At 37.4% G+C, this 23,873-nt stretch overlaps 8 protein-coding genes across 8 annotated transcripts; 2 read left to right on the forward strand and 6 right to left on the reverse strand.

The window, feature by feature from the left end:
- Positions 1–432: 432 nt before the first annotated feature.
- Positions 433–10,302, reverse strand: B0P05DRAFT_590543 (uncharacterized protein; the record flags this gene model as incomplete). The annotated part of the gene is made up of 4 exons (XM_051582816.1): positions 433–755; positions 803–813; positions 885–9,673; positions 9,730–10,302. 4 exons carry the CDS (start codon positions 10,300–10,302, stop codon positions 433–435), a joined length of 9,696 nt encoding a protein of 3,231 aa, XP_051431446.1.
- Positions 10,303–10,595: 293 nt separating this feature from the next.
- On the reverse strand, positions 10,596–12,056 carry B0P05DRAFT_477160 (tetrapyrrole methylase; the record flags this gene model as incomplete). Its single annotated transcript, XM_051574951.1, has 1 exon — positions 10,596–12,056. The coding sequence occupies one exon, from the start codon at positions 12,054–12,056 to the stop codon at positions 10,596–10,598; it is 1,461 nt and encodes a 486-aa protein (XP_051431447.1).
- Positions 12,057–13,081: 1,025 nt separating this feature from the next.
- Positions 13,082–15,356, forward strand: B0P05DRAFT_556674 (uncharacterized protein). Its single transcript, XM_051579941.1, has 8 exons — positions 13,082–13,236; positions 13,299–13,367; positions 13,413–13,508; positions 13,577–13,590; positions 13,637–14,838; positions 14,903–14,950; positions 15,001–15,063; positions 15,109–15,356. The coding sequence occupies exons 1-8, from the start codon at positions 13,166–13,168 to the stop codon at positions 15,295–15,297; spliced, it is 1,752 nt and encodes a 583-aa protein (XP_051431448.1). The 5' UTR covers positions 13,082–13,165; the 3' UTR covers positions 15,298–15,356.
- Positions 15,310–17,090, reverse strand: B0P05DRAFT_556677 (magnesium transporter NIPA-domain-containing protein). The gene is made up of 7 exons (XM_051579942.1): positions 16,885–17,090; positions 16,764–16,829; positions 16,643–16,708; positions 16,506–16,596; positions 16,280–16,443; positions 15,531–16,229; positions 15,310–15,482 (listed from the first exon to the last, which is right to left on the reverse strand). The coding sequence occupies exons 1-7, from the start codon at positions 16,979–16,981 to the stop codon at positions 15,430–15,432; spliced, it is 1,236 nt and encodes a 411-aa protein (XP_051431449.1). The 5' UTR covers positions 16,982–17,090; the 3' UTR covers positions 15,310–15,429.
- Positions 17,091–17,733: 643 nt separating this feature from the next.
- On the reverse strand, positions 17,734–19,460 carry B0P05DRAFT_247294 (uncharacterized protein). Its single transcript, XM_051573328.1, has 4 exons — positions 18,924–19,460; positions 18,490–18,706; positions 17,992–18,446; positions 17,734–17,947 (listed from the first exon to the last, which is right to left on the reverse strand). The coding sequence occupies exons 1-4, from the start codon at positions 19,286–19,288 to the stop codon at positions 17,902–17,904; spliced, it is 1,083 nt and encodes a 360-aa protein (XP_051431450.1). The 5' UTR covers positions 19,289–19,460; the 3' UTR covers positions 17,734–17,901.
- A 1,033-nt stretch (positions 19,461–20,493) lies between these two features.
- On the reverse strand, positions 20,494–21,195 carry B0P05DRAFT_556686 (uncharacterized protein). Its single transcript, XM_051579943.1, has 2 exons — positions 20,970–21,195; positions 20,494–20,923 (listed from the first exon to the last, which is right to left on the reverse strand). The coding sequence occupies exons 1-2, from the start codon at positions 21,015–21,017 to the stop codon at positions 20,573–20,575; spliced, it is 399 nt and encodes a 132-aa protein (XP_051431451.1). The 5' UTR covers positions 21,018–21,195; the 3' UTR covers positions 20,494–20,572.
- A 5-nt stretch (positions 21,196–21,200) lies between these two features.
- Positions 21,201–22,438, reverse strand: B0P05DRAFT_556689 (uncharacterized protein). Its single transcript, XM_051579944.1, has 4 exons — positions 22,287–22,438; positions 22,219–22,227; positions 21,550–22,161; positions 21,201–21,504 (listed from the first exon to the last, which is right to left on the reverse strand). The coding sequence occupies exons 1-4, from the start codon at positions 22,336–22,338 to the stop codon at positions 21,377–21,379; spliced, it is 801 nt and encodes a 266-aa protein (XP_051431452.1). The 5' UTR covers positions 22,339–22,438; the 3' UTR covers positions 21,201–21,376.
- A 193-nt stretch (positions 22,439–22,631) lies between these two features.
- B0P05DRAFT_556692 (uncharacterized protein) lies at positions 22,632–23,847 on the forward strand (the record flags this gene model as incomplete). Its single annotated transcript, XM_051579945.1, has 4 exons — positions 22,632–22,726; positions 22,771–22,978; positions 23,036–23,115; positions 23,184–23,847. Coding segments are annotated over 4 exons (1,030 nt in total), but the record flags the coding sequence as incomplete, so codon positions are not given.
- Between the last annotated feature and the right edge of the window lie 26 nt (positions 23,848–23,873).

Here is a 23,873-nt window from a genome sequence, read left to right on the forward strand (position 1 = left end):
CTTTTTTTGATAAATTCTGGAACTTCAAATATAGAAACCCCCTATTGTTTACAAAACAGTATATACCGAGAGCATCAAAATACAGACACAAGAAATAAAGACAGACCGTGTAACCATACGTTTATAATTACACATGTATATTTTCACACAATAGTTCCATTTGCTTCGGGCGGCTTTCGTCATTTACTCGGCTTGTCAAAAGATATGTCAGGATAGACAAAGAATAATTGTCGGAGGGGATATACTGATACGATATACTGAGTTAGTGCTAAACAAGGACTCCTCTCACATGTTACAAATCATAATAGTTTATTTACAAATATATGAGTATATATTTCAAGAGATGAGTATTAGCTTCTACGCAGCAAATTGTAGTATACAAGATAGTATTTTTTTTCTTCCAATTTTATAATCATCATCCTCTTCTCTTGTTCAATATGGGGGTGACTTGGCCGAGTTTTCAGCTTTGACCATTTTCAGTGTAACTTGATTTCCATCTCCATCCGTTTTTACGTATTTGTCGCCATCAATGAAACCGGAACCAGAGTTTGAAGATCTATTTGTCACAGTACTGCTGACGCCACTTCCTCGTCTAATAATAGGCGTACCTACTACAGGGCCCATGGGTGAACCACTGCGAGTAGTTACAGAAAAAGAAGGTTCCTCGCTTATAGGATCATTGAATGTATCTACTGTCAAGTATTGTGTTGTGCCTGTCTCAGATTTAGTAGCTAGTCCATCGCTATGACCATGGTCTAGAAGGTGATTAGAAAGAGATGAAAAATTTTGTTTTGTATATTACCTTTCATAAACCTAAATAAAGTAACACAAAAAATGATATCATGTTAGTCAAACTTGTATTTGTGATAACCGATAAGGCTTACTTTGACAATTCTTCCCATCCTCCTCCAACTCTGACCATGACTAACTTGCTAGGCAAAATACGACAATACACTAGCCTGGGATGATCATCGCCAAACCAGTATTTACCAGCTTCACCTGGTACTTTCTTAACCTTCATACGGTAGGGACTTTGGTTGACAATCATACCAAGTTGAGTATCAAGCTCGCTTTTGGGATCAAAAACATAGGGTGTGTGCTTGCCTGATGAGCTACTGGAAGTACTTGGTCTTTTACCTGTAGAACTATTTGGTGATGTCATTTTCATTTCAGTTGAGAGAGTAGAGGACCGAAAGTTGCGTGGACCAGAAGGTGGCAGCTGAGCAGCAGAATTGGATTTACTACCTCTTCGCGATCTTCTCTCCTTAGGTACAGATTTAGCCATGGCTAATTTGGTAAAAAACTCATGATTGAGTTCTTTAATACAAGTTTGCAATTCTTTTTCTCTTGATGAAATTGAAGTTTGAACATCTGCCCAATCTTTCATTATTTTTTTGATTCGAAGAGCTACTCTTTCATTGTCATCCAAAAATTGCTTTTGAGATTCAGACTTGGCTTTGACTAACAATTGTGTGATACTAGGCTCACTCTTCTTGGCAGCAGTCGTCAAAGTCTTAAGCAGCGTTTGTAGATCAGCCTTATTGAACCTAGAGCCAACTACACTAGCATGCTGGGTGGATGTATCTTCAACTACTTTGGACAATGTTTGTATTTCTGTGTCAATTTGATCTGTGATACCAAAGAATTCAGTGATACTTCCTTCTGTGCGAGCTTGCTTTTGACGATGCTTAACTAGCTGACGTAGTTCTTCAATAGACCTCACAAGTCTATCACGTTGGTTCTTGAGAGTTGATTCCGATCCAGTAGAAGAAGTGACTTCACTGTGGCTGATGGCTTTCAACAAAACATTAATATCAGCAGCATTCTTTTTGAGTGTGGTGTCAATTTCTTCTTGAATCTCATCTAATTCTTGTTCTTCTACAGAAATGTTTTTTCCAGACAATTGTAGCACTTCAATTCTATCCTTCAAGTCATCAACATATTTAAGTGACTCAGCCAACTTTGTTGATAATGCCTGGCGCTTGTGAATAACATCCAATCTTTCTCTAGTTTCATCTGCAGAAGACTTGATTTCAATCCATTTTCTGTTCATATCTTCTCTACGCTTTTCAACAGCTTTGTTGAGGGCATTGACTCGAGACACACTAATACGCTTGTTAATGTTCTTTTTGATTTCATTGCACTTTTGATAAAAGTCTTGAACAGATGTTTCAATAGAATCATATCTTTGCATAAAGTCTCTTAATTCAGGGATATCTTTGGTACGAGTTCCTCTAGGTGTTGTTCTACCACTGTTGTAGGAGCGAGACACACTTGACTTGAGATCAGCAATAGATCTACTGATTTCTTTATCAAACTTGACTAGACGAGACAACAATTTGAGAGATGTTATATAGTCACTTTCAATCTTGAGTACGCCTTTAAGATCATTAAGCAACTTATCCAGGCCATGCTTGCAGCTCTCAATCTCAGTTTGAGGATGTTCATAAGTCTTGACTAGTTTTGTAGCTTGATCAGAAATAACACCATCATATTTGGTTTTTCCATCGTTATAGTTGTCTTGAATATGAGATAAAGCAGCACTATAAACACTAATAATGTTGTTGATTGAATCCAGCTTCTTGATATGATTTTCAGGGTTGGCAATTGATTGTTGACGAATGTAAGAAATCTGATCCTCGCATACCTTTGAGGCTTTAGCAACTTCAGCCTTGAAAGCTTCAAGTAAAGCTGTCCTTTCCTTGTCAGATCTTCTTTTTTCAAGCACTTGCTGAATAGAATTTTTGAGATGATGTATTTGTTGACTACGAGCTAAGAATCCAGCCTTGTTGACTTCATCTTGAGACAAATCCTTAGTATTCTTGACAGTATTTTCAAGTTCTTGATGACTCATGGATAGTTTGTTCAATTGCCTTTCATACTTATGGACTTTACTATTTGTAGCAGGGAAAGACTGTTGGTCGTTGCTTAGGACCTTTTTCACGTCAGCATTCAATGTTTCCAAAGTACTCTCGAGCCTATCTAATTCATCACAGCCTTCAATCCATTTGGAAGTTCTTGTGACAAACGCAGCGAGCTCGGCAGTCTTTTCTTGCAAATCTTGCCAAACATCTTCCACTTGTTGTTGGATTGATTCACATTCATGAGTATTCACGTTTTGAACTTTGATACCAGTATAGTAAGAGCAAGAATCATCATAAAATCCTTGACACTCCAAAACTGACTCCTTGATTTGCTTGTGACGGCTGCTCAATTCTTTGAATTGTAGAATCCTTTCTTCAGATGTTTGTTTGTCCGTTATAAGACTAAATCTTCCTTTTTGTACCTCTTCAATAACAATGATGAGCTTCTTTGCAGAGTTATGGAACAATTCGGAATTTTCAGCATGTGTATTTCGAAGACGACTTGCGTTGATAATATCATACAAGCCTGCAAGTGTTGCTCGAATCTCCAAAATAGTATCGCCAGCAAGGTCCAGCTTTGACATTAAGGATTCAATCATATCAGCACTGATGTTGTGCTTGAAATCCTTAATCTCAGTGTGAAGACGATCATATTCCTTGGCCTCCAATAAATCAATTCTTTTCTGCCATTCGCTGATTTGGTTATCAGTGACAAGAGATTCATCCACACCTTTGATTTGTGATTTCAATGCTTCGAATGAAGCCATAAGACTATCGATACGGCTATTCAATTCAGCAGGCAAGAGAGCAATAGACAAAGCATTAGACACTTCTTTTGTTTCTAACAGCAAATCGTCCCATTGACGACCGATGTCTTCAAAACTATCAGCAACTTGATCATATTCAATCATTTTGTCTTCTTTTTCTTCTTCACCAAGAAGAGTTTGCTCATCAAATATTTGAATGTATTCATCTCTGTACTTGCAAAGTAAAGTAAAATGATTGTCGGTAGCTTCCATAGCAGTCTGGATACTATCTGCTTCACTAACGGCATCTCTTAGATGATTGATATCTAAGGACAAGTTACTGTCATCTAGAATATATACACTCTTTTCCAAGATATCTCGTCTTGAAGAAATCCAAGTTTCGCAAGCTAAGACTTGTCTGTTGAATGTCTTAAAACTGTACTGTAAGCGAGTAAGGATCTCTTGAGACTTTAACAAAGCTGTCAGGCTTTCAACCAACTCATCTAATCTTCCAAGTCGAGTAGAAATCACATCTTGAATAACAGAGTTCATAGTCTTATCCTTGACTTTAGTGGGCATAGCAATATCATCTTCGTTTGATCGCTTGGGAGTAATGATATCCTTGGAAGTAAAGATTTTGATTTGATCTACTTGAGAACTAAATTGCTTTATCTTCATGGTAAGGTCAGCAGCAGAGGAAGTTTGTTGAAGTACAGTAGATGATAAAAAGATTTCTCTGATAGCTTCTGCTTGTTTTTCCAAATTAGATGCCTTATTCAAGAACAGATAGATCTGTTTCTTTTGAGCTACCAAGTCGCGAGCAAAGAGAGTATCAGCATCAATATAATGCTCCACTTGAGCCAATGCATCAATCTTCTTTGTGTGTAACTCTGACATAAACCCAGGCTTTAGAGAGTTGGAAATATTTTGAAGCTTTTGATGGGTCTGTTTAATACTAGACAAGGTGGATTCACGATACTTTTGAAACTTAGTTTTTTCTTGATGCCATTCTGCTTCGATAACTGAGATATGTTGTTGGTATTGTTTAGCCGAGATACATTCATTTGAGTTCCATCGACATCTAGTTTCAACAAAAGCAGAGATTGACTTTTTGTATTGATCAAGTTCAGCCATGGCTTCCTTGATGTTCAACTCAAGCTTGCCGCGTTGTTGTATATACTCTAATTCTTGTTCTCGCCAAATAAGAGCATCCTCCAACTTCTTCAAGGCACGAGTGAGCACTTCCATACGCTCTTGCATATGCACTGGAATAGTCTTTGTAAGTGGCAGCTTTACAAAGAGAGACTTGAGTTGCTCATACTGTGCTAAAAGAGAGCTCATGTTGTCTTGCCAGAAACGTTGACATTGATCAGCAATATCAGAGCGTTCTTGGATCAATTCCTGAATATGTTGTTCAGAAAGCATGTCTTGTTGAGCGACACATTTGTTCTTTTTGGAAACATATTGCTGAAGTTGATGGTTGACAAAATCCAAACGAGTTTGGTTCTCTTCTAGATCATTTTCCCATTGTAAGCGGTTTTCAGCAGTATCCAAGACCAAATATTGAATAGCGCTTGTCTGGTGAAAGACATGTAATGCACGAGAAACATTTTCTGAATAGATTTTGCAGCTTTCATTGACTTCTTCAATCATAGAAACAGCTTTACTAGAGACTTCCTGCATTAGTTGCTTCAGATTTTGTTCGAAATCAGCGATACGTGTAGATTCCAATTGCTGAATTCCAGAAACTATTTTAGCATTGCTAGCACGACACTCGGACAATTTTGCAGTTGTGACAGTAAAGCTTGAAGCAACTGCAACATCAATTTGATGTTGGTTTAAGATTTGGACTGCCTTATCAATACAATCTTGAATCTCATTGGATTCTAGTTGATATTTAACGAGTTTAGCTTTGATTTCATCAGTGTTGTGGTATGAAGTCAAAAGCTTTTCCATGGACTCACCAAGTCTAGTCAAATCATCTAGCTTTTTGTACATTAAAGACTCAACTTTGTTCTTGTAGTCTTCTGCGCTAATCAATGTCTGGGGTTGGTTGACTTCAAACCAGTTACCGCCTGTCAATTGCTTCATAGATCTTCCACTTTCACAAAGCTCATTGATTTTAGTCAATGCTTCCTTGATACGTTGCTCCATCTTTTGATTGTCTAACAAAGTATCGTCAGGGGCAGAATTTAATTGAGAATTGCCATTAGTAGTTCTTGTAGATGACGATGCTTCTCGCAAAGAGTTTTGAATGGCTCCTTGAGCAAGTTCTCCTTCTTTTTGCACAATATGAGATGATCGCATAAAGTTCATCAAGAAGTTACTTTGATCCATCACATCATGTACATATTGACAGAGCAAATACACATCCTCTGTTCTTTGCTTGATATCCTTTTGCTTGAAAGAGATATGAATAGGCACTCCATTTCCTTCTTGACAGTTATTGTATTGATCATAGGCATCACATAACTCGTTGTAAGCATCATCAGATACCAAAATAGCATGCTTAGTCTTCAGACTATTCACATGCTCAGAGAGTTGACTAAAAAGCTCTTCTCGGTTGACTTCAACTACTTGAGAACCCATTTCCAAGTCACTATTCCTCTTCTTGAGACCATCCACATCATATTGAGCAAATCGGTTGTCAAAATCCCATAAACGATGAGCGAGGTCCTTGACAGCCAAATCAGCTTCCTCCCATTGACCTTCCCAGGCAATACGTTTTCTTAATGCCTTTATTTCTAGCACACGCGAGGCCAAGGTTTCTTTAAGATCGGCCAAAGCTTGTTCGAGGCTCTCAATACCGTTGATAAGAGCGCTTTGATCAATAGATACAGATTCTGTCGTTTCAATCTCAAGTTCAATAAGACGCACAGCATCTACTGCCTTTTTTATGTCACCTGACTCCATATGCTCCAAACGAACTAAAATACCATCATGCTCTTTTTCAAGACGATGAAACGTATCTTCTTCCAAGTCAATGAGATTGTTTTCATCCAATAAAGTAGCAGCATCAAACTTTTGGATTGCTCGAAGCCGTTCTTCCAACCAAGTGGTGATGCGCAAAAGATCATCAAAAGCAAGGCTTGCACGCTGCTGCAGAGATAAATTTTCGCGATGAGAAGCCAGCAACTCTTCTAATTCCTCTGTAATTTCAGCAAGACAGGTAGAATACTCGTTCATGCGACTACGGATCATATCATTTGCGGTCTCATTCTCTTCTCTTCTATCTTCAAGAGACTCGTCTGGTATTTCCGGATAAGGAATGCGCTTAAGCAATGTGGTTACCCAATAAGAGGAGTTGTCTTTAAAGGCTTGTACACGTTCACTAAAAGAACTACTATCACCACTACTATTGGAAGATGCAGTACTGTGAGCCATGGCAAGCTTAAGCTTTTCACCTTCAGCCTTAAGTTTGCGAAACTGTGAGGCAATATCATTGATGACTAAATGCTGCTCCACCATCTTACGAGTAAAGGCACACTGTTTCATGACCCATTCAAATAAACTCTCAAAAGCTTCTTGGCGTTGTTCCATGTGGTTAGGAAGGGATTTTCCTTCAAGATCTTCCATTTCTTGATAGGTATCCAAAACAGCCGAGAAGTCGCCTTTGTCGAATTCAGCAATACTGTTCTCCAACACTACCAACGTCTGAATAATCTCTTCATTTAGCTGCTTTAAATGATGTGCAGTGGCTTCTTCATCGACAAGTTCTTTCCAACGTGCTTTGCCGTTCATGAAATTAATGATTTCATCGCTTTTATGTTTAATCCATTGAGTGGCAGCAGCCATTAAACTTTCCCATTGAACACGCACACGCAAAAGATCAATGACTTTTGATCTAGCACGCAACAAACTCATCAATCGGTTCAAAATAGTAAGTGTCGTCAATGTAATTTCAATAGTAGAAGCATCAGCAGGACTTAAGTTGTATTCAGCAGAGCCTGTCAAGAGTCGTACATGAGAACGAAGCCGAGTCATATCATCCTTGTCAAAACGTTCAATCTCTCGCTTCAATTGATCATGCTTTTTATAAATTGGGCCTGTGATAGCATCGTTTTGCCATTCAGAAATATCAACGCCAAGAGGATCAATTGTATTGGCTTCGTTTTGTTCCTGAATGATGTTGATGCGCCCTTCAATCCAATCACTGATACGCTCAGCTTCAATAAACCAAACACGCACTTGATCAACCCATTGATTCACAGTTTCATACCGAGCTTGAATGCCTGAAAAGAGTTCAGCAAAACGTGTATCGCTCGTCAAAATATCACCAAATTCTTCTTTTATGCTGAAAATGATCGAGCGAACAGCTGCTACTTTGCTTTCTAGCAACTGAATAGCATCATCTGTGGTTGCCTTTTCTTGACCATCGTCTTCCATCATGGACTGAATCGCATCAAGCTCAACCTCGGCATTCTTTACAATATGAAGAATTTTCAGACCTCGTTCAAAATCTTTGCATGATTGACGCTTTTTCTTAAGACCAGCAACTACATTATCGTATTTTACTATCACTTGGTTGGATTGGACAGAGACTACTTGCATTACAGATCGAGAAAGCTGACGTGTTGCCTTTCTGAACTCTTTCCAACTTGTGTTTTCAAATTCACTGAAATCAGCTGTGAATGCATCCAGACGTTGTTGATAGGCTTCTACATCGCTTTGTGAGCCTTTAAGGGGATGTAATGGTGCAGTTTGCTCCTCATCATGACTAGAAGGTGCAACATGCTCAAGTAACTCTAAAAAGTGATCGAGTTCTTTTAGCATTGCTGTTATACGAGCCTGGTACTCTTCAACGCCTTCTTCTGTATCAATTAAAGCACTTTCTACACTCATCAAATCTTCTTTGGTCGTCTTGAGCAAATCCAAAAATTGACTCCATTCCTTTTGAAGCATTTCATATAACTTGACTACTTGTGTGCGCTGCAGATCAGTCAAATGAATTAAGGTGTCGTCTGCTGTTTCTGGAGATGCTGACAAAGTATCTTTGGCAACTTTTGCTGTGTCCAGATGACTGACTTCGTCATCAGCCTGCTCTTCAATAATTTCGAGAGCATCAATGTATTCAGTGACTGATGAAGAACTGGTAAATTCCTCAGGGATCTCATCAATCGTACGAGTATTCGATTTTATAAACGATAATACAGTATCGTGAATTGTGAGCAATTCATCAAGGATAGGATGGACACCTCGAGGCAAATGGCCAGTAAGTTGCATCAAAAGCTTTGTATTTAAATCTGCTTTAATACGGACTTTGTCTGCCTCTCCAAGTGTAGATCGTCGCTGTTGCATTTTCTTTTTGCGGCGTGCTGAAGGAATGGGTATAGGCACGGGTGCTTCAGGAGCAGCTTCGATGGGTTGCTCTTGAGGAGTAGGTGATGCTGAAATATCTCTATTCATACCAAAATCATCCTCGTCGTCGTCTTCGTCGTCATCATCATCAATATCAAAATCATTTGTCAAGACACCTCCTGATGCCATCACAATGGCAGCCTTACGCTTGACAGCTCTTTCTCGCTTGACATTCTCGGGTTCTTCATTTTGACATTTGGACATGATTTTGTAATATTCGCTTACGTACATCATGACACTAGGTTCGTGAGGATAATCTACTTCAACAAGATCTTCTGGTTCTAAATAGGCTTGTACGCCCATTTGAGTCGTCGCTAAATCAAAAGCGAGTCTCAAGAGATGAAGCCAAGTTGTTTTCTCGGACAGATCCGCATTCAAATGAACACTGAACAAGTCGGGTATATAAGAAGGGTTATGACGGTGAATAAGCAGACAAAAAGCAACACCGGTTCTCCAGGAACGAGAGAAATCCTGTATTGAGGGTATAATATTTGCTGATATATAATCTTCAAGTTGAATCCGCACCCAGTAAAGAAGAGCAACTTTGGCTTCTGCAGAAGTAGACGTATTGTGTTGCTGAAGTTTGTCAGTAATCGAGTGATGACTATTAAATTTCCGAGATGCGGTCAAAGGAGCTGGCTTGCTTGCTTCGACCTGAAAATCAGATGTTTGGGATTTTGTACCATTTTCTCTCTCGGAAAGTTCCTGCATGTCAAGAGATTGAGCTCATTGTACCATACATCTTTTCTTTTAAGGCTTACCGATAATGAGTGCAAAAAATCATCACCATGCTCTGTCAAGATAAGTTGAATTTGATACTTCAACATGATAAAGAATATAAGTGCTAATGTCTTCTTTGCGTCTCCGTTTACAATGGCTTCATTGCCAATATCAGGCATGACATCTGATCCTACATGTTTCTCGAGAAAGCTGAGTGCTTGTGCCACATTAGCCAATTGATGAATTCGCATATTCATACGCTCGGGCTTTGGAGCTGGTTCGTTTGAAATGACGGACAATAATTTGAGTAATTTCTTCCCGTCCCTTAAATCGGTTTTAATATTTGTGATAGAGTCGTCTACTTGCTTTAGTTGTGCGTTTATCCATTTTGTCAAGGTACGGATCTGTATTTCTTGGTAGTCTGATCCAATATTCTTGTTGAGATCTTCGATAAAGTCAAGTCCGACCGTGTTTTGTCGTGATCGAGTTAATCTGTTAGTTTCTCGAAGGATGGAACGGTTGGACCCTGATCTGACCATACTTGTGCCAAATGTGGGAGATGGCCTGCTTGAAGAAGCAGGTGATGACGCACTAGAGGAGGAAGAACTGCTCATGTTTTCATTGAGAAACTTGCAAGGAAGAAGAAAGAGAAAAAGTCGGCTTTAAAATTAAAAAAGCTAATTTAATTTGAAATGTAATATACCAAACTTCTCAAAGAAGGAAACAAGAAAAGAGAAAAGAGAAAAGAAGGAGTCAGTATTGCTTTATACAAAGTATAAGTTGCATATGATTGTTTGTATACACTTATTTTTTTTGTTCTCCTTTTTTTTTACTTTCACATCATTTACAACATATAAAATGCTCTTCTATTTTTGTTACACCGATGCACGAGAGAGAAAGAGAGACTTTACAACAAATTCTTGTTCAGCACAGAGACTGAATGACCCACAACAAGCACAGCGGGTGCTTTGATGTTTTGTTCTTCAACTACAAGTGCCATAGAATTTAAGGTACCAAATATGATGCGTTCTTCAGGGCAATTGGCATTCTCAATCCAGCAAATAGGAACGTCCTCAGGGTAGTGTCGATCCAATAGCATGACACGCAACTCTGAAGCTCTTCCGACAGCCATCAACACAACAAGTGTCTGCGTTGAACCATATATGGGCAAGTCGGGCATAGAACCTTTAGTGCCTCTTCCAGTAGTAATAATCACTTGATCAGAAACTCCCCTAAACGTAACAGGTATCATGGCAGCCATGGGGGCAGAGAATGCGCTTGAGATACCAGCAACAAGTTCAGGCTCAAAGCCGCGCTCACGGAACCAGATAATTTCTTCCCCACCTCTACCAAACAACAACGGATCACCAATCTTGAGTCGTACAACATGAAGACCCTTGTGAAGTCCTTCCAGACACCATTGCATTAACTCCTCTTGGGCTTCATCTGATTTACCCGTCACTTTACGAGCAATACGAAGTTCGCCTTGAACTAAATCCAAGATCTGGCTAGGAATCAAACGATCACTCACAACCAAATCAGCCTCTTGTAACAAACGCTTTGCTTTGACTGTAATCAATTCCGGGTCACCTGGTCCACCACCAATCAATGTGATACGAGGTTGTTTGTTACTTCCCAAAATGTCCTCAACGGAAGGAATGCCGCCCACAATAAAACACTCTTTCAGTTTTGCAAATGCTGTTTCCTCTTGCTCTGGAGTCTCGAGTTCGTTCAAACGAGCCATACCTTGCATGTCCCATTTCTCGCATACTTGAGTAACCCAGGTCATACGCTTGCCTGAATTTTTCATTTCGGGCTCCCATTCTTTTACTTTTGAGCGCAATTTGCCCATTTTCTCAATCGTATCACCCATACGAGGAGGTAAGGCATTGGCAGCTGCAACGCGTACCATGTTGGCTAATTTAGGACCTTTACCGTTCGTAGAAACAGCTATCTGAAGGGGTCCATCCCGGTGTTGAGACATAAAATAAAAATCACACATGGGTGGCACGTCAGCTACGTTGACAGGAATGCGTTTTTCGCGACACAGGTGGCCAATACGAACTGACTCTTCATGATCGTCAAGGGCTGTCAAGACCATATCGACTCCGTCAAGATCTTGGTCAATAAACTTGCGATCCCTCCAATCGACTTCCTTGTTGTCAATTCGGTATCGTACTTCGTCGATAAGGCCTGAATCAGGCGAGACAAGGATAATATCGGCATCTGCGATCTTGAGCGAGACAATACGTTGAGCAGCAACGTTACCGCCACCTACAATCAATACTTTTTTGTGGGCTATTTGATAAGCAAGGACGAGTGAGCCACCTCCTTGAATAGGCTCAAACTGAGAAGATTCTTCTGACATGATCGATATGAAAAGAAAAATAGCTGAGTGATTTTTTCTGGTCGGAAAAAAAGAGCTGTTGGTGATACAAAAGATTGCATAGGTCTTGAGATGACATGTAATGACTTTATTTCATATAGTAAACATCATTTCTTATGTATTTAAACAAGTTCTTTTTGTTATGCATGTATTGAAATAGAGTCTTTTTTTCTGAAGACTATAGTGTAATATGAGGTTTAAATACTAATTTGAGGAGGCATTTATCATTGTCATTATGCATGGCATTCTTGAATACAATTAATGCAAGCTGACTATCCCTTTATGTTGTCAGTCAATTTTGCTTTATTATTGAACCAACTGTAGATTTCTCCCTAACATTTTGATTCAGTGGCATTTTGAACGGCAACAGTGTGTTTTGATGATCCTTACTAAAAACAAAGGATGATCACTGTTGTTCAAGAACTAATCTTAAGCACCAAACTAAATCATGTTATTACAAGGACGATATTTAGAATGTGTAGAAAATTAGAATATGCATTACAGGGAGTTTGAATATAGTATCAGCCATCAGATGATTGAAAAAAAAAAAAAAAAAAAGCTTCTATGATATAAACTTTGGTAGTTAGTAGATACGCCATGATAGTTATGAAGTTGGTATTAATATTCTTTTTATTCAAAGTGAAATGAAAAAGAGGCAACTTGAAAGCACAATTCAAAAGAGATAGAAGAATCAATGCACTAAAATGATAATCATTTCAATAGATAAAAGAAACGTTTACTTATGTCTACTTATGATAATTTTACTGCCTTGACTCGATTTCTAAAAAAAAACGAGCCAAACCCTTCAGAACAAAGTGCAATTTGTTTATTGAATATAAAGCAATACGCATTATCGATATGTCTGAATGACACTAAGAAGCTATTCACGTTTTTTTTACTGTTGAAGATATTCATATTGTGTTCTCGGAATGAACGTTTCCCTTTCCCTTGTGTGTCATTGAAAGGATGGGTTGTGATACCCTATTGTAACACAGGTAATAAACGTTAGGATATAAAACCTATATTTAATAATCAGAGCACTATTTTTTTCTTTTTCTTCTTCTTCTTATCTTTTTTATTTATTTATTTAAATGTGTGATATTACAGATCCTCGTATATTGAATGCTTATATAGCTATTACAGAAGATGATCCAACTGACTGGTAACTTACAACTAAAAAAAAAAAAAGAGAGCAAAATAAAATAAACTTAACCTTTCTTTTAGGCTTATCCTTGGTTATAAAGACACAAGAGATACTATTTCTTTATATGCCTGTGGCGAAAATGGTTTAAGGTTCAACTTGTTTAATTCTGATTTTTAGACTAATAATAATACTAGTGAATTTCGAGATAATCTGACAAATGAAATTTTATTTGGTTTTGTCAGAGTAGAAGATAAATTTGTTTTGATTACCTATGTTCCTGACAGTGTTAGGTAAGAATAATAATCACTATAGTAATTGCCTTGTTTACTAACTTTATGCAATTTTTTTTTTGAAATAGTGGCGTGAGAAGAGGTACAGAATATCAATACATCGTACGACAAACTAACATGATATGTAGCCAGAGCACTTGTTCATAGCCGTGCAGTTGCCAACATACTCGAGTTATCACATGCTCAGCTTACTGCATCTAACCTAACAGATCTCAGTGATGCCAATATCCGAACACGACTCAAACTGAATCAAAACCAAGTCCCTAATCGTCGTGCTGTCTCTAAAAGAACATCCATGATCACACGCCGTAGAAAATCAGGCACTTATTCTCCTTCGCCTTCGCCTTCTCCTATGTCTGAGCGTAATTTGAGAATTCATATCAATAGCATGGACGATTATGATGATATTTCTGATCGCATGACAGCTACACCTACGCCTTCCACACCTACTTCAGTTGCTTCTTCTTCTATTGATTCACATTATTTTGCAGTTGCAGATAGTGTACCTTCTTTTGTATCCACAGATGAGCAAGAGCGAAAAAGAATACAAGAACAAACAGAGACCATGTTACAGATTCAACTGGCTAAAAAGAAAGAATTGGAAGAAGCTAGGTTCCGTCAATTTCAACGTGAACAACAAGAAGAGAAGATTAGGCGTGAACAAACCGTGAGACGAATGGAAGAAGAAAAACGAATTCAAATACAAAAGCAAAAAGAACAAGAAATACCTAAATGGCAACAACAGTTGAAACAAAGACAACAACAACAAAAAGAGTTACGGCAACAGCAAAGACCTTTGCCTTCACAGCCTAAAGATAAAGAAATTCCTTTATGGCAACAACAATTACAACAAAGGAAATTACAAAAACAACAGCAATTAGAACAAGAGAAACTTGAAAAAGAAGAAAAAAAGAGAGCAAGCATAACAAAAGCAGCAGCAGCATCAACAGTATCAGCAGCAGCATCAGCAGCAGCAGCAGCAGCATCAGCAGCAGCATCAGCAGTATCAGCAGTATCAGCAGTATCAGCAGTATCAGCAGCAGCAGTAGTAGCGGAGCCTGAAAAGCAAGTACTTGTTGTCCAAGAAACATTGGTTGTTCCTGATGAAACCACTCTTGCAGCTGAGCAAGTTGATACAGTTGAACAACCTCTTGTTGAAGCTCAACAAACTCCTGCTGTAATTGAACAGCCTCTTATAGAAGATACGCAGCCTACTATCAAAGCTGAACAACCTGCTATGAAAGTAAAGGAGGAGTCTCCTATCGCCCAACCCATCGTAAATCAAGCACCTGCATTGACTGAGCAACAAAGCTCAGATCAAGATGATGAGGTAAATATATCACTTTTTTCCCGACTGTAGTACAAAATTAAACTGATGTAATTTATTTTTTTAGGCTCCAATAATGACAGGATTCATATCTGTGCAAACAAGCACTAGTCCTGTAAGTAAGATGCGTACACATTGTTAGGTATATTTATAAGCAATACTTAGTTTTGGAGACGTCGTTATTTTGTTCTTTCTCAAAAGGCATGCTTGCTCTATAAAGACGAAACAGTAAGTCTACTTTTCTTTCTTCATTGTTGCTCATTTTCTTTAAAGAACAAGGACACGATCCATACTATTTACTATGGTCAAGTAAACCGTGTAGCCCCAGCAGACGAAGATGAAGATACTTATGTCGCCAATTCTTATATGATTGATACCCAACAAGGCATTTCCTTCCAATTGCTTGCAGATGATAAAAAGATGGGAAAGCAAATCTATACCACACTTAAACAACTTTGTTAGATGTATATTAAATAAAACGGCACTTATATATATATATCTATATATATATATATATATATCTTTTATTGGGCTATGTACGGTGAAAATTAATTTACAAAAAGAAAGAAACAAAAAAAAAAGAAAACTTGTTCTCTATAGTAAATGGTCATCCTGCCATTCTCTTCTATCATCACTTTGCACTGATTCTATCAAAGAATGAGCTTCAAATTGCCCTTTATTCTATTTATAGTTACCTGAGTTATGTGGTGATTTTTCACGCTTGTTATTCATAACATCCATACTGATATCTTCTCGATAGTCTATAGAACCTCTTGATCGACGCCATAGAGAACCATCGTTCGTATGTTGTGTGTGATCATTGGATGAGCCAATATTTTCAACATGGTTTAGATCTTCCTCTGAAGACATAAACTTTTCACTTCCATAGACTGGCAACAAATGTTCCTGATGAGATGCATCGTCCAATAACTCTGATTTCTCACTGCGAGAATGTTGTAATAAGGCCACACCAGAACAGATAATAAAGAATCCAAAAACACAAGTCACCACATTCACAGGTGATGCATCAAAACCACGATAAAACACAATTGAACTGACAATAGTGAGTGTTGTAAAGAGCACGTAATAGGTGGGTGTGACGACAGCTGTGTTGAAGATATTGAGTGCTTTGTTGAGATAAATGATTTCGATAGCCAGCGTGACAAGGGTGAGGATCAAGACCAGATAAGTAAACCAATTGGTGAACTGGTTTGCTACTGCGAATGAGTGGACAATGGCACCACCAATACCCTGTGTAAACACCACTGACAATGAGCCAATAAGTGAGCAAATACTAATATAGACCAACATGTTTGTTTTTCCCCAACGAGGTCCACAATAAAACACCAAGAATAACGAGAGAGCAACCGCAATAAAGGCATAAACCAGAAAGCCTATGTTCAAATTAAGTAACTTTGTTTTTCCGTCTATTTGAGATTTTTACCGACAGAAAGCATCAGGGATTTAAAGGTATCAATTGAATTGTCTGCTGCACCTTGTTCTGGAGCATGCATGACAATAATAACTGCACCTAGCACACATTGCAAACACCCTACTTTTCCCTGAAATGATAACCTTTCCTTCAAAAAGATGGAGGACAATACAGCACTACACTTATTTAGCAAAACGCCTTCATATATATATATATATATATATATATATATCTTTACCTTAATACAACACTAATAGCACCTAACGGTGTGACCAGAATAGCTTGTGTAAATGCATAGGCAACAAAATTACATGCCTCACCCACCACCACTAATCAAAAAATAAGTCGATGAATATAACAAAAATCACTACTTACTCAAGATCATCCCACTCCACCACATAGGCGATTTTAAATAGCCATAATCATCACCTGCATCGCGACCTATACATATATTCTCTACATAAGAAATTGCCCTTATTTTCTTTAATTGACATACCTGACTTTTCATTTGATTCTAATAAACCTTTCTTTTTGAATACGAAACTACTGCCAATAAAGATACCTATCGTACTCTTTTTTTTAGTATATTTTTGTGGCTAAACCAGGTTGTTTCTTACCACTAGTGATGGCAAGCGTAACACCAATAAGTTTATAAAGTGAACCATGTGAGTCTGCTTCAAGGCCTAGAGGATTACTTTCACTCGTAGAGTTCATAATGAGAAGATTATTTTTTTGTTTTTTAAATAAAAAAGAAAGAAAGAAAGAGAGAAAAAAGGGTCGTGCAAGAAAAAGTGGAGTTGCGTATGATTTATTTTGATGTTTGCTAGATCAACTCCCGCCACACAATGAAGCTATTTTTAGTTAAATTCTGCTTTTTCGTATATATATACATATAAAAAAAACTCCATAAGCATTGATATATATATATATCTCTTTATTTATGGTCAAGACATTTAATGTATACAAAGCACGATGGTGAAGTTGATTAAATTGTATGTTATTTTTAATTAACTATGAATCCTCTAAAAGGAAATTCCCAAATATAGATTCGCCAAGCAATGGATCTATATAGAAATTTGAGTACGAGGAGAAACCAGCGTACAAAAAGAAGGGAGCAAGTTGGACAATTCCTGCTGATTTGTGCTTGTTGTAGCAATTTAACTGGTGCTCTGAGTCTTAATCGCAATTTGAGGAGTAACATGGAGCCCCCGGGGGTCAGACATAGGAAAGCGTGGCTTGATCATTTATTTAGTATCTTAATTGATCTTTATTACTGTAAATCAGAAAATGATGAATAACGAGGGTTGTACGAGATTTATTAAACTAAAGTATTCCAGGCCTTATGATTCATGTCTATCATGTCTATGGCATCGACAGGAGTTATGATCTTCATCAGAGTCAGAGTCAGAGTCAGAGTCAGACATGGTTGTTGCTGGATCAGTATAGTTGAATTCTTTTAGATTGGGCAATAACTTGTGAATAGACAAGACTTGTTCAACACTCAGTTGAACATCAGATATGGTCACGCTTTGAATACAAGAGTCAGTTTGTTGAATTTTTTCGAGAAAAGCTTTCAAATCTTCTGTAGTGCGAATAAAGACAGACATGATAAGAAAGAAAGAAAGAATAAAAATTTATTTTTGAAAGACAACTGTGATATGTTGTTGGCCTATTTGAGATCTATAGATGGGATCAGTCAAGGTGGACACAAAATGTATCCTTACCTATTGTACTTTCTTCTAAATGTAACAGCAGCTTCTACTGTTGAAAAAGTAATAATGGCTTCTTTGGATTCACCATTGAATTGAATGTCTTTTAATTCACCTGGCACATTCTTTGTCAGGTTGATAATATCTTGTTTTGTTACAGAACTATCAAATCCTTTAATCACCAATGTACTTGATTTACCCTGTGTTGCAATAGGAACACTGGATGGTTTATCAGGCTGACTTAGTCTACTCATGATACTTGGTTTAGTGGCATGTTGTTGTTTAAGTGGTGGTGTATAAGGCACATTTCTAGGTGGTGGTGGTGGTGGTGGCGGGGATGAAGATCGAATACCACGAGCAGCAGCAACACCTTTGATAGAAATACCTCCAGCAGGAGATGGCTTGGGAATCTGTTGACGTTTTGTCGCTCGATCTTCATCAGATTCAGCGCGAGAACGCTTTTCTCCTGGCTTGTTCTATAAGTACTTGTCCATGAATTACATCTTGCCTTACCTGTTTCTCTTTGGCTTCTCTTCTTTTACGCATCATTTCGGCTGTTTCTTGACGCTTCTTGTCCAAGTCTATACTAGACTGTTGTTGCATCATGAGCATACGCTGTGCTTCCATTTCCATCATTTGGCGATGCATCATTTGCTGTGGTGTTCCTTGATTGAATTTAGGATTGACATAGATACGGTTTGAAAAAGGAGGAAATTGTGCATACATTTGACTATCGTATAAAGAAGTAAACAAAAAAGCAAGATACAATAAGTAAATCAACTTGTCTTTTGAAAGGCTTTTCTCTTTTTTTTTTCTTTTTTGTCTCTTTTCAAATAGCCTCACTTCTGTTTCTTTTCTTTTCTTTTTTTTTTTTTTTTTTTTTTGCAATGATGTATACATGATGAAAACAGAAAAAAAGAATAAAGAAAAAGTATACTAGAACCTACTTCAATGCCATGGCGTCTGGTATAAATTTATATTGATTTGGTGGATAGAAATTGTTGTATCGATTATTATAGAAGGGTTTTTGTTGATAATGAGGTTGTTTTTGTTGATAAGGTTTAGGACTTGACTTCTTTTCAAAAGTTTCGTTAGAAGATACTTGTTCGCCTGGTTCAAGTCCATCATTTGACTCTTCTCCTTGCTTTTTTTCGTGTTCTTTAGTCTCGCTTTTTTCTGGTACTTGCTCTTTTTCCCCAGTATCAAATTCAAGCTCGAGTTGTTTCTCTAGTTCTTCTGTCGTTAATTCGGTTCCTTCAACTTCACCCAAATCTCCAAAATCATCAAAATCTAACTCATCATCAGTCAACATGGCGCGTATATATAAAATATAACAAAAAAAAAGAAAGCGTGAAAATGCTTTAGTTCTATTCTATTTTTACCCTCTCTTTCTCAGTCACACAGCAAGACGGAATGTCCAATCAACATGCATGTATATCTTTCTCCTTATTGACAAAGCAAAAAGCATATTTGAAATTGGACTTGAATAAAAAAAAGAAAAAAAAAAAGTCTGCTATGGATCTAGATAAAGAGAAAGATACTTTCGGCTTAACCTCAAGGGGGATTGTGCACGTCAAATGACGATGTATCTTGGTTTGTGATCCGGGTGACAAACCGAGAAAAAAGAAAACAAGCAGCCAAACACCATTGTGGTTCTTAATGAGAATCCCAAATTCGATATGCTTGCAGATCTTTGAATATAAGCAAATGTGTATCAGAAGCTTGAGTCTTAAACGTGTTTGTTTGTCCTGTACAAAAATAAGAGTTTTTAGCTGATAAAAGCTGCATGCTCGTCATTGCTCCTGGCTTTGAATTCATTTGTTAACTTTTGTTGCATAAAAGCGAAGCATGGTAACAACAAAGCGAATGAATTGCTCATGAGGATGTAAAGAGCATGATATGTTAAACACTAGAATTGAAGTCAATTTCTTAAAAACTGAATTTTCTGTTTTCTGACTATACAATGACCTGGAAAATCCACCACTTTGGGCAAATTTAAAATGCTGAAGTATTTTATGCGAGTAGAAAGTAACTGTAAATGTTGTAAATGACGGTATCATAAAAAAAAAGGACTCAAAAAAAAGAGAATTTGAGGTAGTTTTGTATAATAAATTCACTTTGATTAGAGGGTCATAAATCGCTCATCGTTGTAGAATAATAACCATACGATGTATTGAGAATTGCACTAACGGATCTTATTTCTCAATCATCATGTATTTATCTCACTTAACAACCAAATAGCTTTATTTATCCTCTAAAAAAAAAATATTATTATCTCATTGAAACGTTTTCTAGCTTAGAAAACAATAAAATTGACCTCATCTCTTTTGAGTTTAGTGTGGAACAATAGCAACATTGTTCCAGGCACTACCTTATGACTCTCCTTACAAATAAGAATTGAAAACCCTCTTTTATTTCTAAGGCAACTATAAGAGTCAGCTCGCTATAGGAGAAACATCTATACACACACATACACAAAAAGAAAGGGGGAAAAGGGACGACGTAAAAATGAATCGTTAAATATAAAGTTTGGTGCTCAAGTCATGTTTTATAAAAAAAAAGTTTAATTATAATAAAACTCATGATTTTTTTTTCTTTAAATAAAAAAGCAGTTTGTATATACATTTTGTTGATTTGATTGGGAATGAGGATGTCTGGTGTGCTGAGATAATGAAATATGACATGAATAAGGTATTTTGTCCAATATATATGAAGAGTTATTACTACTAATGGAAGACGAACTCGAAGATGACGATGAAGATGATAGTGGTTGACAATGAAATGAATTATTTGAGAATGAAAGACATCGATGGTATATAGACTCGTAATTGGTTGTAGTTGTTGATCGAGAGCCCATCATATAGAGCCGAGAAGGATAAAAATCTGGAGAAGTAATAGGCTTAGAAGCTTCCCTTGCTTGGCAAATCGAGGAACAAAAGCTCATGTTCTAATAAAATGGTTAACCGTCATCATTTAGATTCTAGAAAATATACCTCTTCAGGCAAATGTTTTTCACAATAAAGACAAAAATTAAGGTCCATTTTAAAAATGTAATTGATGGATCAATTGCTAAGTTAAAGAAGAAAGAGAAAGAGAGAAAAGGGAAATAAACAAACTAAAATACAGGTTTATATATTAGAAACAGATGAGTCACAAGCTGTGTACGTATATAAATGTTGCGAAAAAGAGAGAAGAAATTCCTATAGAATGAGAATAATAATCAATTTTTTTTAAAAAAGGGGGGGGAAGGCAAGTATAAATATACATGCGAGGATGATAGGAAAGCACACAGACAACCAGTTATTGGTCCATTACAAAACAAACACTATGCAGAATAGAATTGAACGATCATCAGGTATGAAGATACTTTATTATTTATACAGTCTACACACACACAAGTTTAATACAAAAGCCCATACAACATCATTACGGTTGTAGCACCTGCTACACCAAAAGCAACTGCAATAGGTCCAAAACTTTCTGCCATTTTTCTACCAGCATTATAAAAACATAAAGGACAATAATCAGCTATAAATCAAGTTAGTGACAAAAATCATCATCATTACTACTTACATCCTGTGGGTTGCGAGTATGATTCAGCTGAATAGAAGGCAATGGTTAACCGTGTGTTGGGTGCTAACCAACCAGGAGATTGATATGCAGAAAGACCTCTTTGATCATATAATTGGATTTGATACATGCCCATCATCAATGGTGAAGCAGCAGGAACATCACTGATATGCCATACAGCACTTGTAGCAACACCAGACAAAGCCCCAATGGTATAAGTAACACTGTTAGGAGCAACAGCAGCAAGAGTCAGGTTTTGTGGCTGAACTAACAAATTGGTAAATGACCAGCTAAAAGTGACGTTTTCTTTGCTGTCGATGCGGTAAAGAGGTGAAACTGATTTACTGGCGGTAGGCGCAATAAAACTGACTGAACCAGGGTAGACACTATTACCATAACTAGCAGAGGTAGGTAAAGCTGCTACAGAGTTGTTTCCTGCTGCTGCTGTAGAGTTGGTGATAGTTGTCCCGTTATTATTGATAATGGAGCTTCCATTAGTCGCAGAAGTAGGTTGTGCTGAGGCTGACCCTAAAGTACTAGAGGCTGTGACGGCTCCTCCTCCCGTTGCTGCTGCATTGCTTGTTGCTACTGGTACTGCTGAAGACGAAGTGACAACTATGGCAAGTTAGGTTAATTCGGGCTGAAGCAAAATAATTAGATGTATAAAAATACCTTGAGCAGCTAATTAAAATAAATTAGATATTTTTTTTAATAAACCATGTTTTTTCTTGTTCAGTTACCTGTATTTGAAATAGCACAGAACCCAAGAAGTAATAAGAATGGAAGACGCATAACGAGAAAAGACAGAAAGGAAGAGTCGAGGTTAAAAAAGAAGAAAGAAAAGTAAATGAAAAAAAAAAAACTTCTCCTTCAAAAAAAAGTGGTTTCTTTGTACTACACTCAAACGTCTAATTTTAACTCAAACCTACGAATTCGATTTAAAAACCACTTTTGTCCGAGATTATGCCTATCTACTTTGTCAATGATATACATCATAACAAGCATAATTTTATATTGTTATTCTTTATCCTCTACACGCTCCTTGTATGAATGTCATTTTATGAATTACTAACGGACTTAAAATTCATGGGGATACAATCTAGACTATATAAAAGTATATACTTGTATTTTTTTCCTTTTTTTTCTTCTTTTTTGTTATTTAACATGCTTGAACAACAAGGTACACACTTGCTTGAAAGAAAAGTCGTGTCTAAAGATAAATAGACTATATTCAAGAATATCTTGACTTTGCCGTTCAGTTGGCCAAAGACGCCGGTGCTATCATAAAAGACGCTGTGGAGTCACGTATGGCAGGCACTGGCTCTAACATTGAAATGAAAAAAGAAAATCCTATTGACCTTGTTACAGAAACAGACAAGGCTGTGGAGGAATTCATTAAAAAGCGTCTATTCGAGACGTATCCCGAGCATCGGTATGCATTTGATTCATTGTTTGTAATATGTAGTTAATTTATGTTCAAAAATATTAGATTTATTGGCGAGGAAACATTTGCTAGTGGGGCCAAGACAGAATTCACAGACCTTCCTACATGGATTGTGGACCCAATTGGTAAGTGTGTCATTTTTTTTCTAGGCAAAATGACTTATGTAAGCATTTCTCCACACACAAACAAAAAGATGGTACTACCAATTTTATTCATGGCTATCCATTTGTCGCGGTTTCTATCGGCCTCACAATCAACAAAATCCCAACAATTGGTGTTGTGTTCAATCCTCTCTTAAACGAGCTCTATTCTGCTGCTAAAGGTAGAGGTGCTTACCTCAATAGCACACGCCAATTGCCCTTATTTAATCCACCTCAACCATTGGTTGATTTGTCTCAATGTCTGATTGCCACTGAAGCTGGATCTGATCGAACTCCAGCTGTGATGGATGCTAAAATGAATGCTATTCATGACATGGTGCGTCAAAAATCAGACGCTCATCCTTTTGCAGCACAAGCACATAGTGTACGTACGACTGGATCAGCTGCTCTCAATATGTGCAATGTCGCTAAGGGCATTGTTGATGTCTACTGGGAAGTTGGCTGTTGGGAATGGGATGTGGCTGCTGCTCTCGTTATTGTGACTGAATCAGGTGGTATTGTCTTGAGTGGCCATAATGACAAATCGGATACAGAGCCTGTCAATATCTTTTGTCGTAAATATTTAGCAATTCGTGCTGCATTGGATAGACAGAGTCAACTGAACATTGCCTCTCAAATGAGAGATTTAATTCCTTTTGTGAATGCTCCTCGTCCTTCTGTACCTGGTGGTTATGAATAATAGATTTTTATTTAATTACATTCTAAAGAAAAAATGACTGGTA

The sequence above is a fragment of the Gilbertella persicaria genome (genome assembly GCF_025201335.1).
Source record: "Gilbertella persicaria strain CBS 190.32 chromosome Unknown B0P05scaffold_45, whole genome shotgun sequence".
Classification (NCBI taxonomy): domain Eukaryota; kingdom Fungi; phylum Mucoromycota; class Mucoromycetes; order Mucorales; family Choanephoraceae; genus Gilbertella; species Gilbertella persicaria.